This window comes from Equus quagga, chromosome 11 (genome assembly GCF_021613505.1).
Source record: "Equus quagga isolate Etosha38 chromosome 11, UCLA_HA_Equagga_1.0, whole genome shotgun sequence".
Taxonomy (NCBI): Eukaryota; Metazoa; Chordata; class Mammalia; order Perissodactyla; family Equidae; genus Equus; species Equus quagga.
Window position 1 is genome coordinate 74253127 of NC_060277.1, and position 15726 is coordinate 74268852.

The window sequence follows — 15726 nt, forward strand, 5'->3', positions numbered from 1 at the left end:
TTATAGGTTTCGGGTTTGTGATTACCATGAGGTTCATATACAATAACCTATGTATATAGCAATCTATATATTGTTAATAGTCTTTTAAGTTTGACTTCTTGCTAAAAGCTCTACTCTTTTACTCCCCTCCTCCCACATTTTATGTTTTTGATATCACATTTAACCTCTTTTTTGTATGTATCTGTTACCTCTTATCATGGACATAGATAATTTTAGTGCTTTTGTCTTTTGATGAAAACTTCTTATCAGAAAATGGCTTATCCTTGCCACTCACTTTTTTCCTGGGTTAGTTCTTTGGCTCTATGTGCCAGAAATGAAAACTAATTAAAATGTTATCCTAAACTGGATAGGCCAGGAATGAGAATTTATCCCCACAAAATGCTGTAATGTATTTGGTGGTCAATAGAAATGACTTCAGGGGCCGACCCCATGGCTGAGTGGTTAAAGTTCACGTTCTCTGCTTCAGTGGCCCAGGGTTTGGATCCTGGGTGTGGACATGGCACTGCTCATAAAGCCATGGTGAGGTGGCATCCCACATAGAACATCCAGAAGGATCTACAGCTAGAATATACAACTATGTACTGGGAGGCTTTGGGGAGAAGAAGAAGAAGAAAAAGAAAAAAAAGATTTGCAACAGGTGTTAGCTCAGGTGCCAATCTTTAGGAAAAAAACAAAGGGCTAATAAGTCCCTGTGCCCTACAAAAAACAAAGAAGAAATGACTTTGTAATTTTTATGTATGTATAGTAAGTTTTATAATATTATACCATATTTACATATTGTATATACTTTTTTAGCCAGATTTTATGTTATAAACATTTTTCTTTTTCTCTGTCTTCAGATATTCTTTAACAGTATATATTTTTTATTTGGGAGGCTGATGCTCATTTTATTAGATGATACCCATTTATTATTTATCCCTTAGTTTATATAACCATTTCCTTGCTTTTGGACTTTTAGATTGTTTCCACTTTTTAGATGGTTATGAACAACACTGCAGTGAAGAGAGTCATATGTAAATCTTTGTTCACATCTGTAGTATTTCCTTAAATTAGGTTTTAGGAGTGTAATTACTATATCAAAGAGTATGAATATTTTTAAAACTTCATACTTATTTCTAAAAAGAATGTGTCAATTTAACCTCTCACTTTAGTGACTCTACTATATCCTTGACTCAGTGTTTTAGATTTTTTTAAACGTTTGTCAATTTTTAAGCAAAAAATAGAATCTCATTCCACTTAATTTATATTTCTTTAATTATTAGATAGTTGCACCATTTCTTTATATATTCAATAGTTTCTTATATTTCTCCACATGACTTTGGAGGGAGTTGTGTCTTCACTCCCCTCACGTGCATTCAGATGCTGCTGTGGATTGTGTCTCTTTCACTGCTTCCATTCATAGCTCTTCAACACCTGTTCAAAATTTCATTTGGACCATTCTCTGTGATTTTGATAAATTATCTATTAAGCAGTGTAAGTCAGTGTCACTTGCTACATAACAAAAATATAGGTTTATAAATGTCTCTTGAAATTTCTAAACCCAGCAGTGAACTTTGCTGAGGCACTTTAGACCCAGAAAAGGAAGACCCCTTTGCACCGGGATCAGGAAGTGCAGGCACACACAGACCCAAACGCTCTCATCTAGACTTGTTTCAAAATAACACCTTGTAGTTGTGTACCCAGAATGGCACGAGCTTTCTAAGTGACCTTAAATCTCTTAAATTTCTGTCATCCTTTAAACTTGAAAGTCAGACTCTAGACTAGGGTAGAGGGCCTACTCTAGTGAGGTGATTCTGAGGCAAGAGAGTCTCTAGAGAATCTGGCCTCTGTTGTACCTCATGCAGTGGAGGGGAGGAGAGAGGGTATGAATAAGTAACTTGTTTAGCGATTCTAAACACATGCTTGCCAAAATTTTTTAACAGCCTGCTAAATTCTTAAAATTCTTTTTCCATGTTGTGACCCTGATCTGTAAGATTACAGAAGCTACACTGGAGAACTGCCTTTTCCATTTTTTATCAGAATGAATGCTCATCTGTGGTGTGACTTGTTTTGGGCTCAATCAGGGCCTATTAAAGGACTTTATAGACACCCTGAGACCTAAAATTACACTCAACCCTGATATCTTTCTTTCCTACAAATTCCTCCTTTTTTTTTCCCCCGTGAAGAAGTTTAGCCCTGAGCTAACATCTTTGCCAGTCTTCCTCCACTTTATGTGTGGGTTGCTGCCACAGCATGGCTGACAAGTGGTGTAGGTCCGTGCCTGGGATCTGGGCTGCTGAAGCAGAGTGCATCAAACGTAACCACTATGCCACAGGGCCGGCCCCCAGATTCCTTTTTTTTTTTTTTTTGAGGAAGATTCACCCTGAGCTAACATCTACCTCCAATCCTCCTCTTTTTGCTGAGGAAGATTGACCTTGGCCCTGAGCTAACATCTGTGCCCATCTCCCTCTGTTTTATATGTGGGACGCCTTCCACAGGATGGCTTGACAAGCAGTGTGTAGGTCCATCCCGGATCCAAACTGGTGAACTCTGGACTGCCGAAGTGGGGCACACAAACTTGACCACTAGCTACACCACCAGGCCGGACTCCTAGATTCCATTTTTTTTAAATAATTTGGTTCTGTTGTCTCAGTTGCCCTGTCTGGGTGTGAGATCAGTGCTTCTCTGTCACCTGGCAGCTTTTCGTGGACTCATGTGGGACTCAGGGCTTTGAAGATTAAAAATTAACACAGAATTGTAGTGTATATGTTGAGTTATGTTTCATGTGAATAATAATAATTTAAAACTTTCTGATTTAGTACCAGTTTTTGGAAACACAAACCAATTACATCCATAATGAAAAATTGCAAGTTCTGATTTAGCTGCCTGCAGTGAACATAGCCTGCATTTACACATTTTTAGGAACACTGATTTTTACTTAATGGGGATTAAAGTAAAGAAGCCAGATGATACTTTTGAATACAGTTCAAAAGTAGTACCTGGGCTTCTTTTCTGTTTTTCTTTTAAGTGCCCAGGCATTTTTTTATCTCCTCTGTCTTGTCACTCCCAGAGTGAAGGTACCTGCACAGGCACATGCACATACACTTGTTGGCCCTTGTATTATCCATGTGTTTCCAGGACATAACTTCAGAGTTCCAGAGCCTGGGATTAAAGTATATGCTATTCTTCAGGCATGTGAGCTAGTATTATTTATCAAACATCTATTATGTAAATGATTTTGTTCTTGACCCTGTAACTTGGAAGGATAAATAAAAGAGTCTGTGGTCTTAGGAAGCTCACACTCCAGTTGAAAGGTTAGAATGTCCAAGGAGAGTGCTTTCCTGGTACCTGAATTAAAGAGAAAGCACTGGGTCATAGATGAGTTAAGTAATTAGAGGATCCAGGAAAGAGCATCCTTGCTAAAGAAAGCACTAGCAGAGAAAGCACCTTTAGCGACTAGGGTGGGGGTGGAAAACAGGATAGGAAGAGGACCTGTTGTGATGGGTTCTAAAGGGTAGTTAGAAGTAATATTTCCAAACCCTTTGAGCCTCATCTCTTGAGCTACATGGACATGATTTTCAGTAGAGACAGTTCTGGATTTTCAACAAAGTAAGTCCAGAGTGCACATCCATCCGTCTCTCTGCTCCTCTTTCCCCCAGCCTGGAGCTATGAGGTCACAGTTGCAAGTGGTCCACTATTGGGTTGAAGATAAAGAAGAAAAATGCCTTTGAGCAATGGCTGAACTTTATTCAGGTTGGGTAAACAGTGAAAAGTATGATTTAGTTGGAAGTTCAGTTATCTGGACTGACAAAATTACTTGTTGAAAGATTGTTTCATTGTAACAGACCATAAAGATGACTGATTTTGCAGAGTCTGATTTGATAAACATGTAATTTTTTCCATCTTTAACCCTGTTCATTTTCCCCAGAGCAGTATTTTGGTGTGTCCCTTAGGTTTTAACCTAATTTCTTGGACCCCAGGAGTAAAGGAACAGAAAACAGTATCATCATCATTACCATTGATAATGATACCAAGTATCATTACCATTATCAAAAAGTAGTGTTTTTAGATAAACCTTTAACTCATGATGGGAAGGCTTAATCAGAGTTAGTGTGACTCTTTTAATGAATGCAGTTTCTCAGTGTTACTCACATTCTCTTCAGATGCATGTGGCTCAGGATTTTCACTGTTGGATGTGTTTCATAAAGTGGAGTCAAGTAACGAGATGTAATATTTTCTTCCTTAGGACGCAGAAATAGCACTGCTCTGAGTTTCACTTTTTAATTAAAGTCCATAAATGGCAGGTTTAAATTTTTGAATCACACCATGAATCAGAAACTGGGCTAGTCAACCTCTTGTTAGGGGGCGTGTTTTCTTTTTTCTTCTTTTTTTGAAGGTAGGAGTTGAAGATAGAGAAAGGAAAGGAAAGCAGAAGAAAGAACTTGCAAAGAAGTGTACTGGAAGGCACTAGATTGTGGGCAGTGAGACTGTGCTGGGAAGTGATGGCTCTAGATCACTTCACCCCTCACCCCCACCCTCCCAAGTAAAAATTCCTTTACTCTAGGACTCGTCTTCTCTCTCCTTTTCCCACCAAAAACAACATATGAAGAGGAGTCTTCCTCTTCCTCCTTTCCCTCCCCGTCAGTGGTCTTAAGCATGAGCAAGGACAAGCAGCACAAACCCAAATGAGCTTTTCCTTACCGGCACAGACCTACCCTAAGGCAGAGACGGTCCTTTATCAGATGCCACTGGGGAAAGCACAGTGTGACATCAGAAGTCTAATGAAACCTCATTCGGTTCTCTGACAGGGTGGGCGGATGGGTACAGATGAAAGTACTTTTGAATTTTCCCAGTGGGGACAAGGGTTTTGTTCCTTAATTAGAGGTAGTCTGGGAAATAGTAGCACTTGTGTGAATGCCCCAGGAGAGTTTGAACACCTTAGTTCTGCATTTACTGTGATACTGTAGTCCCCCTGCTTGGGGAGTAGACCAGCTGGCGGTAGGAAAGCTGGCTGAGAGCTCACAGAGAGGCTCTCTGCCAAGGAAATATTTTTTTCTTTTCTGTGATGTCTGCAGCTCCCTTGGCCTGAGCTCCAGGTTACTACTTGATTCTACTCAGAAGTCAGGACTTGAATTTTGAGGCCCTTTGAAAAGGTAGTGCTAGTGTTGATTTCTGGGTCTAATTGTGCTTCTGGAAATGTCAGCTGTAAAGTTATATTGGAATTTACATTTAGGAAAAAGCCAGATGATAATCAAAATGTGTGGGTGGTTTGAAGTTTTTAAATAAAAGGCCTTTGGTCAGCTGCTTATCAGACCTCCAGCAGAGTGCTTTATACCTTGCATCCCTGCTTTCTAGAATGGGTTGTGGAAGTTGCCTCCTTCTGTTTGATCACAACCCTTGTGACCCTGCCACATTCCCTGCGTTAGAAGAATCTAATTCTTGACTTCAGTGAATTTGGTCAGGGGCTTGAAGACTTCCTTAGTATAGGAGGCAGTCTTTTTGGGAAAGGAAGGCAGATAGATCCCTGAACTCTTAAAGAAGGGTCACAAATTAGGGGCTGTACTCTTAGCAGCCCAGATGATGCCAGTGAGAGCTCAGGAGTATTTTATTTTATTATTGCTTTTTTTTGAGGAAGATTAGCCCTGAGCTAACATCTGCTGCCAATCCTCCTCTTTTTTTGCTGAGCATGACTGGCCCTGAGCTAATATCCATGCCTATCTTCCTCTACTTTATATATGGGATGCCTGCCACAGCGTTCCTTGACAAGTGATGCATAGATTTGCACCCGGGATCTGAAGCAGTGAACCCCAGGCCACCGAAGCAGAATGTGCAAACTTAACTGCTGCGCCATTGGGCTGGCCCCAAGCTCAGCAGTATTTTAGACTTGCTATAGGTGGTTCTTCTTGGAGACATAATTGTGGAGGGCCCCAAGCTCTGGGATCTTTCTTACTCATTGACTCTCCTGTTCAAACTAAAATTGACTTTCTGGAGTCTTTACAGAATTCACCTCTTATTTTTGCCCCTTTGTTCACTGTCAGTAAATGCATTAATGCCTCTTTGCCAGTTTAACTGGTTTAATTATCTCCTTTTCCTCCTGTTGAAATCCAGAGTTGTGGCTTGAGGGGCATTATGTTATGGTCAGCTCTTAGGATCCACAGTCCACTGCTTATCTCTTCTTGGGTGCAGGCATCAAGATTTAATAGGTATATCAGAGATTATGATGATCATTCATAGATTAGTTCCTTCCCAAAAGTACAGGAGAGAATGCATCTGCAAGAGAGTGAGTGAATGTATTCTTTGTACCTCCATCATCACAATATCTCAGCTACCCAGATGAAGTACAAGCCCTGGAGGTGGGAGTGTGCCTGACTCATTGGAGGAGCTGCAAGGATACCACTGTGGCTGGAAGTAGTGTCAGCAAAAGGGGCAGGGGAGGTTAGAAGATGAGGTCAGACAGGCAGTAGTAACAGATCATGGAAAGCCTTGTGGGCTGTGTTAGGATTTTATGCTTTATTCTAAGTGAGATGGGAAGTCATTGGAGATTTTTGAGTTGATATGATTTCCAATTAAAAAAATAAATTACTTGCCTGCTGTGTGGAGAATAGATTGGGTGATAGGGGCAAGGGTGGAACAGAGGGACCATTTAGAAGGCTGTTGTAGTAATCCAGGCTAGAGATGATGAGATGACAAGTGAAGTTATTACCTATCTCCAAGAAAGATTGGGAGACCTAATTAAGAAAACATCACAGAAGTCCCTCATACAGCCCATTTCACAATATTAGGCTGCAGTATTTGTTAATTCTCTTCCTTTCCTTAGAGTTTGCCCTCAGCTATATTCAGACCATAGGGGAGAGGTTATTAAATAGAGATCAGCGTTCACAAGGGAAGAGATTGTAAGCAGACAGTCATTTGACCCCAACAGAAGACTCTTTATTTCTTGAGGCACTCAGTTGGCACACTGTGTTCATTCTGTCATCCCACCCACCAGAGACCTAAAAAGACTGAATTTGTGCCAGAACTCTTGGGCAGCTCTATTCTCATTGAGGTATTCAATGGTGGCTTCTTTTTGCAGTTGCTATCTTGGACACAGTTTGAGCAGCCTCTTTTTTAAACAAAGTATCAGTTGAGCAGCCTTTTTTACAAAGTATCTTTTCAGCTACCTGGCCTTGCAAGTTGGAGCTCTCTGATGTTCATAGTGACAAGGTAGTTTCACATACCTGAGAGGGCCCCCTAAGAGAAAGAAAGAGGTTTTGTGGCCTTTGCTTAACATTTGAGCTTTCCCCTCACTCCTCCTTTGTTGTGATCTAAAGCCTTAATAGGCCACTTTGATTTCTGGGTTTTGCAGTATGGGAAAGAAACTTCATGTATTTTAGTACATTATACTTATTTCAGAAAAGCTTGATCCTTGGTACACAGGGAACTTGCATCATTGAGAAGGCTTCCTTCCCTACAGAAGGTCACATCAGTGTCTGCTTGCCTGGGCTGTATAGACATCACTGATGAAACTATGACATCTTGACATAATGTGAGGATTGCCTGCCCAAAGAGGGCTGCTGGCAGCCTACTACCGCCTTGATTTACTCTGGGAACAATGCAATTTTTTTTCCTTTTTTGGGTTCAGGAGGTTTAATTGTGTGATAGGCAATAGGGAAGGTGAATCCTCAGAAACTTAGGAACAGAATTTGCTGCAACGGTAGTTAATTGTGTCTTCTAGGATGCTTTGCTTTTCCTTCCTTTTAAAAGCAAGTTCAGATTACTGGGGCCGCAAGTTGGACTTTGGGTGCCTTTGCAGCTCATATACTGTACTGCCTCTGGAAATGTCTGACAGTCCCGGCCCCCAAGCATGGCTGCTTACAGACTGAGCCAGGCCCTATGAGAGCCAGCTCTCTTCAGGAGCACTGTTCTATTTTCAGGGAGAAATCATCTTTCCCTTCACCTCGGTTAGAATGTGCCCCAGCCTTCCTGCTCCTGCCTTAGCTGGAGCACAGATGAGAGCCAGCATGCTGTTTATCTGGCAACCCCATGGGCCTATCCAAAAGCAGTAGGGAGAGGCAGTCTACAGGAAATGCCAATGCCAAATGAGTGTATCTGTAGCTTGTGAGTATAAAAGACCTTACAGAAGCACCTGTATTTTCCAATTATTTGTGTGGATAGGTATTTTCCAGTTTTTATTTTCCCCACAGCTGACTGAATTATCATTTTAGCTGTAGTAATAATTGGGAACAAATTGTTGCTACAGATAAAGATGTAGATATATTTCCAACCAGCATGCTGCTAATTAAATTGCTTATTCATCTAAACTTGGGCTCTGCTGCTCATATCCAATGTCCCTGGTAATCTTCCTTGAATTCCATTGTATTCCATGACCTTGTTTTTTGTTCATTGCAGTGTGAGTGACTGCCCCATGTTGTGTTGATGCCAGTCTGCCATGCTAGCCTGTCTACCAGGGCCAGGTGACCTGTCCTTCCAGCTTCTTTCTCACACGCAGATGAACACTGGACCTCAGAAATGTAAGTAATCTGGATCCAGGGGAGGATGTTTGCCTTTATTGTGTCCCTACATTTGGTCTCTCCTAGAAGCACATCTGAGGTACATTGACTGTGAACTTTGGTACTTCTAAGATATTCTTCAGCAATGTGAGACACTTCACTGATCAGAGAGACCCTCTTAAAAACTAGAATTCTCCAGTGTGTGTCATCTTAATTTTAATTGTTGTTGATAACTGTCTGTTGAACAACAAAGCTATGAGGATAAGGAGTTTTAAAGATAGATATATATCACCCTTCAAAAAAGTGTTTCAGTTTGAACCCCCATGAGGAATTGAATGAAAACTCATAGTCCAGATTACTTAGTGTATTTCTGAAACAAACTATTTACACTATTCTGTTGTTTTTAACTCTCTGAGCACTCTTTACCATGGAAACAGACAGTTCCCTTTGGCTTTGCTGTCTGCCTTCTGAGCCAGTGACCTCAGTTCATAGCAGGTGAAGAAGCTTTTGCCTCCAGAAGCGATAGGGAGCTAGCTTTCTCAGTCCTTCTGGGCATATTCCTGTTAATATACTTCCTACAAGATTGAGCATTTGAGAATCGTTTGTTACATTCCTGTCTTAAACTGACTGGAGTTAGGGCTTTGTACTTCATATTTTCCCAGATTCCTACATCCTATCCTTGTACTACATGATGTACAAGGAAAATACTCTATTCCTGGCTCACTACCCTGTACAGTATCTTTTTTGTTGTTGTTTATTTTTATTTATTTTTTTTGAGAAGGTTAGCCTTGAGCTAACATCCAGCACCAATCCTCCTCTTTTTGCTGAGGAAGACTGGCCCTCAGCGAACATCCATGGCCATCTTCCTCTACTTTATATGTGGGACGCGTGCCACAGCATGGCTTGCCAAGCGGTGCCATGTCAGCACCTGGGATATGAACCAGCGAACCCCGGGCCGCCGAAGCAGAACGTGCGCACTTAACTGCTGCGCCACCGGGCTGGCACCTACAGTATCTTTAGGTAGAAAAATGGCCCTGAATCTGGAATAAACCTTCCTTTCAGAACAAAAAACGAGAAATCAGTGAGGCGTCTAGGCTTACTCTTTAATAGAAAAGGTGTTTTAGCACCTTACCTGAATCCCTTATGACAGGGGTTGGCAAACTTTTTCTGTAAAGGGCCAGATAGTAAATATTTTAGGTTTTGTGGGCCCTGTGGTCTCTGTTGCATGTGCTCAATTCTGCTGTCCTAGGGCAAAGGCAGTCCTAGACAATGTGTAAACAAATGAGTGTGGCTGGGTTCCAATAAAACTTTTCACAAAAACACAGCAGCTGGATTTTGGCCTGCAGGCTGTAGTTTGCTGACCCTGCTCTATGAGATCGTCTTCAGAGGTTAAGAATGGTCTAGCCTCTTGACTTTGTTTCTTTGAGGGTGAGTAAGACTCAGAGCCTGGGTGGTTCTGGAATCTGGCAAGTGAATCTAAGTTGTGTTTCTTCTACAACTGCCTGACGCAATAGATAAACTCCTCTGTACCAGCTTTCCCCAGCCTTTCTCTTACTAAATGCTGATCGGGTGATGAAGTTGTATGTGCTCCCTAGTCAGCCACATCTCCGTGCTAACTGTGTTGTGACTGGTTCTGGGCTTCCAGGGACACAACTGGAGAGGCAGTGTACTTGCAAGTATATGATAACCAAGAACAGCTCACTATCTTTCTTACAGGTTCTTGAACATACTCTGACAGCTTCACCCAGAGATGTGATATCTAGGGATGAGCCACTTGGGAGGAAAGGCACATTGGCAGCTTTCTCTTGGGTGCTGACATTGGATCTCCACTCCCTTCTCCCCAAAGCAGCCCCCAAGCAGTCTCTGCCAACCACTGTCCCCAAATCCATATTCAAGAATCGAGATACAGGGCCGGCTCGGTGGCGCAGCGGTTAAGTGCGCACGTTCCACTTCGGCAGCCCAGAGTTTGCTGGTTTGGATCCCAGGTGCAGACATGGCACCGCTTGGCAAGTCATGCTGTGATACATAAAGTAGAGGAAGATGGGCACGGATGTTAGCTCAGGGCCAGTCTTCCTCAGCAAAAAGAGGAGGATTGGCAGCGGATGTTAGCTCAGGGCTAATCTTCCTCAAAAAAAAGAGAGAGAATTGAGATATCCTCTTTCCCTGGTCTCAGGCTCACCTGCCCATTTAGGGAACAGTGTACTAGAATCATTTTGACTCTCTTGTTTCTATCCTTAACCACACCCAAACCTTTGCAGAGGAGAAAACCCAGTGGTGGTTTTAAGCTTGTTTGCTCTCTTTTCTCCTCTCCCAAAATGTATAAGAAAAAAAAATCCTGTAATGTGACTTATAGCTGGCATTAAACATTTACTATTAAGGTGAGATGGAGCATAAGATGTCTCCTTTGGGAACCAGCAGCCAAGGACCTGCTCAGAGCCCAGGCTGATCAGCTATAGAGACCTTAAAACAAGTTTTGTGACTCTGCTCTTCAGTTTTTCTCTGCCCCCCATCCTCAAAAGGGTCTTAAAAGTTGCTGGAAACACAGAGCTTGGTATCTGGTGGGGTGTGGATGGGGTGCAGATGTTTATAGCTTAATGTACTTTGTATTGTAAGAGTCAGCTCCAGGCAGGAGAGATGGATCAGGGGTCAGGAGATGGGATATGTGGCTTTTTGGCCCAGCACTGTAAGTCCCCTTGCTAATCACTTTTCCTTAGGCTTGAGCCGCCATATGTACAGGATCACAATATTGATCCCTTCTAACTTCAACATTTTCTCTTCTCCCCTTCCTTTTCTATGTGTGTAGGAGGATGTAACGCATTTCCCATCATTGATGTGTGATGTGCCATAAGCCAGGCTGGACAAGAACATCTTGGCTTTGGGTGGGTCCTGCACTTGGTAGCGGACCACATTTGGGGTTAGGTGGATGTCCTCCAAGAGTTTTTCTAGATTGTATATTCCACGATGTCACTTGCTTTGAGAGTCCTCAGCCATTTTGGAGCTCTGTACTTGGAAAATTTGTTTTTCTCTAACCCATCTTCTCTCACTTCCCCAGAAAAATTTTTTTTTTAATAAAGATTGGCACCTGAGCTAACAACTGTTCCCAGTCTTTTTTTTTTCCTGCTTTTTCTCCCCAAATTCCCCCAGTACATAGTTGTATATTATTTAGTTGTGAGTCCTAGTTGTGGCATGTGGGACCCTGCCTCAACGTGGCCTGATGAGTGGTGCCATGTCCGCGCCCAGGATCCAAACCAGTAAACGCCTGGGCCGCCGAAGCAGAGCGCACGAACTTAACCACTTGGCCACGGGGCCAGCCCCCAGAAAATGTTTTTGAACGTTTTTTTCTTTGTTAACCCCCAGCCTCTGCTCCTATTTCCCCAGCTCACAGTCAGGTATCTGTAGTAGTGGCTCAATAAATATTTCTAGGCTGAAGTGACCAAAGGTCCTTGGTCCTCAAATCATCTTTTAGACAACAATGTTGACCCTCCTTCATTGTAGAGTCTTGGGGCCTGGGACAAATGTCAAAATTATCTTCTCTACTGCTACTTTGTATGCCTATCTGCCCCCTAGTGGAAGAGCCAGGAAATGACTGGATAAACTCAGAAATATCAGAAATATTATTGCTAGCATTTGTTGCATGCTTACCATGTGCCAGGCACTATCTTGAGTATTTTTATATATGGTCTCATTCATTCCTCAATAATTCCATATGGGAGACTGTCTTCTCTTTTTTTTCAGGGGTGAGATGCGAGTGTTTGTCATTTGCCAACATCACATTACTGTTCAGTGACTGGGCTGGAACTCATTCTTGGGTCAGACTCCAAAGTCTGTGTTTTAAACACACTGCCTATGCCTCTCCACCAATAGATAGAGGTTCCTTCTGCATATGCACCTCTGTCTTCTGACCTACAAAATAGAAAGATAAACAGGGAGGTCCCTGCAGAGAAGCCCAGATTCAGGGAGGTTTTCCCCCAGTTTCTGGAATAGGCAACAGTGCTTTCTGCTACATTAACTCTCAGACTCAAGTCCAGGAGATCCTACAGTTGGGGCTTCCTTGATCAGGTTACTTTGTCCTGTCTCTGAGCAGATTCAGCCAAATCTGCTGTCCTTGAATCAGTGCTGTTGACAGTCATCGTTCCTGTTCACAGAGTGTTTTCGTGTTCGTTGAATCTCTTGATCTTAGTAATTCTGTGAGGTGGGACAGTAGGTGCTGTCCCTGTTTATAAATGAAGAATGACTGAGACTCTGAGAAGTCAGATTATAATTATAAGCCAATGCTTGAATCTGGATTTCTCTACCTTTTTTCTGAACACAGATTCCCTATTCTCTACACTGCCTTATGTCTCAATTAATGGCGTCATGTACCAGGTATTTAAGTAAGGTGCTTACAAAGCTGTGGTATCTGTGTTAGCTGTGCACTTAGGGGAAGATGTTATAGAAGAAACAAAGGCTCCAGGGTGCTTGTGTGGGGACTGAGATAACAAAGTATTGAGAAAAACTTGGCTTTTTTTTTTTTTTTGAGGAAGATTAGCCCTGAGCTAACATAACATCTGCCACCACTCATCCTCTTTTTGCTGAGGAAGTCTGGCCCTGAGCTAACATCCATGCCCATCTTCCTCTACTTTATACATGGGACGCCTACCACAGCATGGCTTTTGCCAAGTGGTGCCATGTCCACACCCAGGATCCAAACCGGCAAACCCCAGGCTGCTGAGAAGCAGAATGTGCAAACTTAACTGCTGTGCCACCGGGCTGGCCCCAAACTTGCTTTTTTTAAAGGGTTGGGCTTAAGGCTGGTATGTGAGGCAGGTGGTGCTGGATTCCCAGAATGTGGCCTCTTTCTTGTCCAATATACTCATCTCATCTTTGAGATTCTTCCTTAACAAAGATACTGTAGCCTGTGGCCACCCCTCCCCACCCTTTCCTCCCTTTGATTCTGATTTCTTTATTTGAGTCCTCATTACTGCTGGTGGCATCAGTGGAAGCAGGATGAAGAGAACTAATCAGTGTAAGTGTCCCATTCCATACTCCTGAATGAGGCCAAGCTACCACCTGCCTCTGCAAGAAGAAACCAGCCTGAGAGTTGGTATAGACTTGGAACAAAGGAACTCTCTTAGAGTCATGCACATAACGATGTTTCAGTCAACAACGGACCGCATATACAACGGTGGTCCCATAAGATTAGTACCATATAGTGTGTAGTGCGCTGTACCATCTAGGTTTGTGTAAGTACACTCTGTGATGTTCACACAATGACAGAATCACCTAATGCTGCCTTTCTCAAAATATATCCCTCTCGTTAAGTGACGCATGACCGTATTCAGCAAGCCACTGTACTCTTACTTGGCTTTTATAGAGAGAAGTCCACCAACATGGAGGATCCTGCCCAGGGGCAGATCTTCATTTCCTGTCTGAACTAAAACCCAGCAGCTTCAGCCTCCCGTTACTCACCTGAGTCCCAGCTGGTCAGTCAGGGAGTACCTATACTGATGGCACTTACTGAGTATTTACTGCATGTCTGCTCTGGGGTAGGCACTGAGCTTGGAGTGTCACATGACTTTGACCAGTCAGACACCTAAGTACAGTGGTTGACCAGGGCAGCTTCCAATGGAATTCTGGTGCCTTTAGTTTAGGGACTCTCTCTCAGTGATCACAGACTTCTTTTCTATCTTCTTGTCCAGGAGAATGTAAGAAGGGTCATAAAGTGGCCTCACATTATGGAGACTGAAGCCCATTACGGGTCAGTTGCTTATAAGCAGCAGCAGAACTCAGACTGTGCTCTCAGGGATTTGACCTTCCTCACTAGCTGGTGCTACCTAGTGGACCAGAGAAGATTTCTAGGCCTCTCTGCCTCCCTCTCCTTCCTGCCCTCAGTTCTCATCGTCACACTCATTCTTTTAAGACCTTCTCCAAATCAGTCATCTTTTACAAACATTTCATTTATGGATGGAGCATCTATTCTGTACTCATAAGTAAAGCAGACCCTTAAATATGTTGGAGTGCCTACTAAGTTCAAGGCATTGTGCTGGTATTTGAAAGCACAAACTTTTTCCTTTCTGTACCCTTTTTGCTAAGTTCTACCTTGTTGAGCATGAGCCTGAATATCTCTGCCCCTCCTGGCCTTTTAAGCCTTCTTTTCTTGCTTCCAAGAGCAGCAGTTTCTAAGCACTTGCTGCCAGCTAACTAGCAATGTCACCAAACGAAGGCAGCTGTGTCCTTTTCTTTCTAGCGCAGTCACTAGCTACTTCTGTTCCAGTTGATGCTCAGTGACGTGACTTTGAATGGAGTCTCCTTCGGGCCAAGCCAGCTGAGGCCACAAGCCAGGCATTCATTCAGTCAGATTAGTCCTTGGTCTGTCCTGGCTGCCTCCCACAAGGAGAGGCGGTAGGGGGGGAGTCAGCTAGCTGAGCCTAAGCTCCCAGCCAAGCCCCTCTCCTTCTGCTTTGGGCAGTCTGTGTACTTAACTCACTCAGCAAGCCTTTATTAAGCACCTTCTGTGTATACTCAGGGAAGACCCTCCCTCAGAAAGAGGGAGAACAGAGCAGAGACCCCTTGCAGGAGCCTGGCATCCTTAAAGAGCTCTTGTTCTTAGAACCTTTTCCTTTCTGACTGGAAGCACAACATCCGCTGGAGCCCCCTGATGGGAGGCAACTGGAGATGGGAACAAAGAGACTGTTAACATTAATGAGGCGCATTGAGTGGGTATTTCCGCAGTCTCCAAAGGAAGGCAGGTTTTTTCCTCTTTCATTTTGGAAAGTGACAGCTGACAAGCGCCAAATACAGACTATTTTTGGCTCTCAGGACTTAAAGATTCTCTGAATCCTTTCTTCTCAATTCCCTCCCTGCTGCCCTGTCATTATTGTCACCCCCCACAAGGAAATAAATAAAGCCTTTTGATCTTCACACAGTCAGGCAGAGAGTAAGCTGTAAACAAAAGTGAACTTGTGACACGGAGATGGGGGAGGGATGTTGGCAGCTTATTCCTCTGCTCCTGAAAAAAAAGCATCCTGTCTACTGTGCCAGGGTGCGCACCCAGTGGGCACGGCATCCCAGCTGCCAAGGCAAAAGAAAAAGCTCATGCCTCACTGGCCACTGTAGACTGAGTAGGAGTCACTCTGGGTGCCTTCTTCACCAGGGTGTCATGGGGAAGGAACTGAGTGGCCATGGAGGGCCCTGACAAGCAACTCTGCTTAGACCCTTCAGTCCCTGGGCCAGCATGGGCTGGTAGGAACCTGGAGAGAGTTCCATGTAGGGGAAGAAT

At 43.2% G+C, this 15726-nt stretch overlaps 1 protein-coding gene across 2 annotated transcripts in view; it reads left to right on the forward strand.

Moving 5' to 3' along the window:
* The window catches only part of FAM222B (family with sequence similarity 222 member B), a 68646-nt gene that overhangs the window by 48431 nt on the left and 4489 nt on the right, over window positions 1–15726 (forward strand). For both annotated transcript variants that reach the window (XM_046675826.1, XM_046675825.1), the window contains exon 2: window positions 8368–8489. In XM_046675826.1, the coding sequence (XP_046531782.1) occupies window positions 8408–8489 (82 nt within the window). In that variant the 5' untranslated portion in view covers window positions 8368–8407. The remainder of the gene's footprint in view (window positions 1–8367; window positions 8490–15726) is intronic.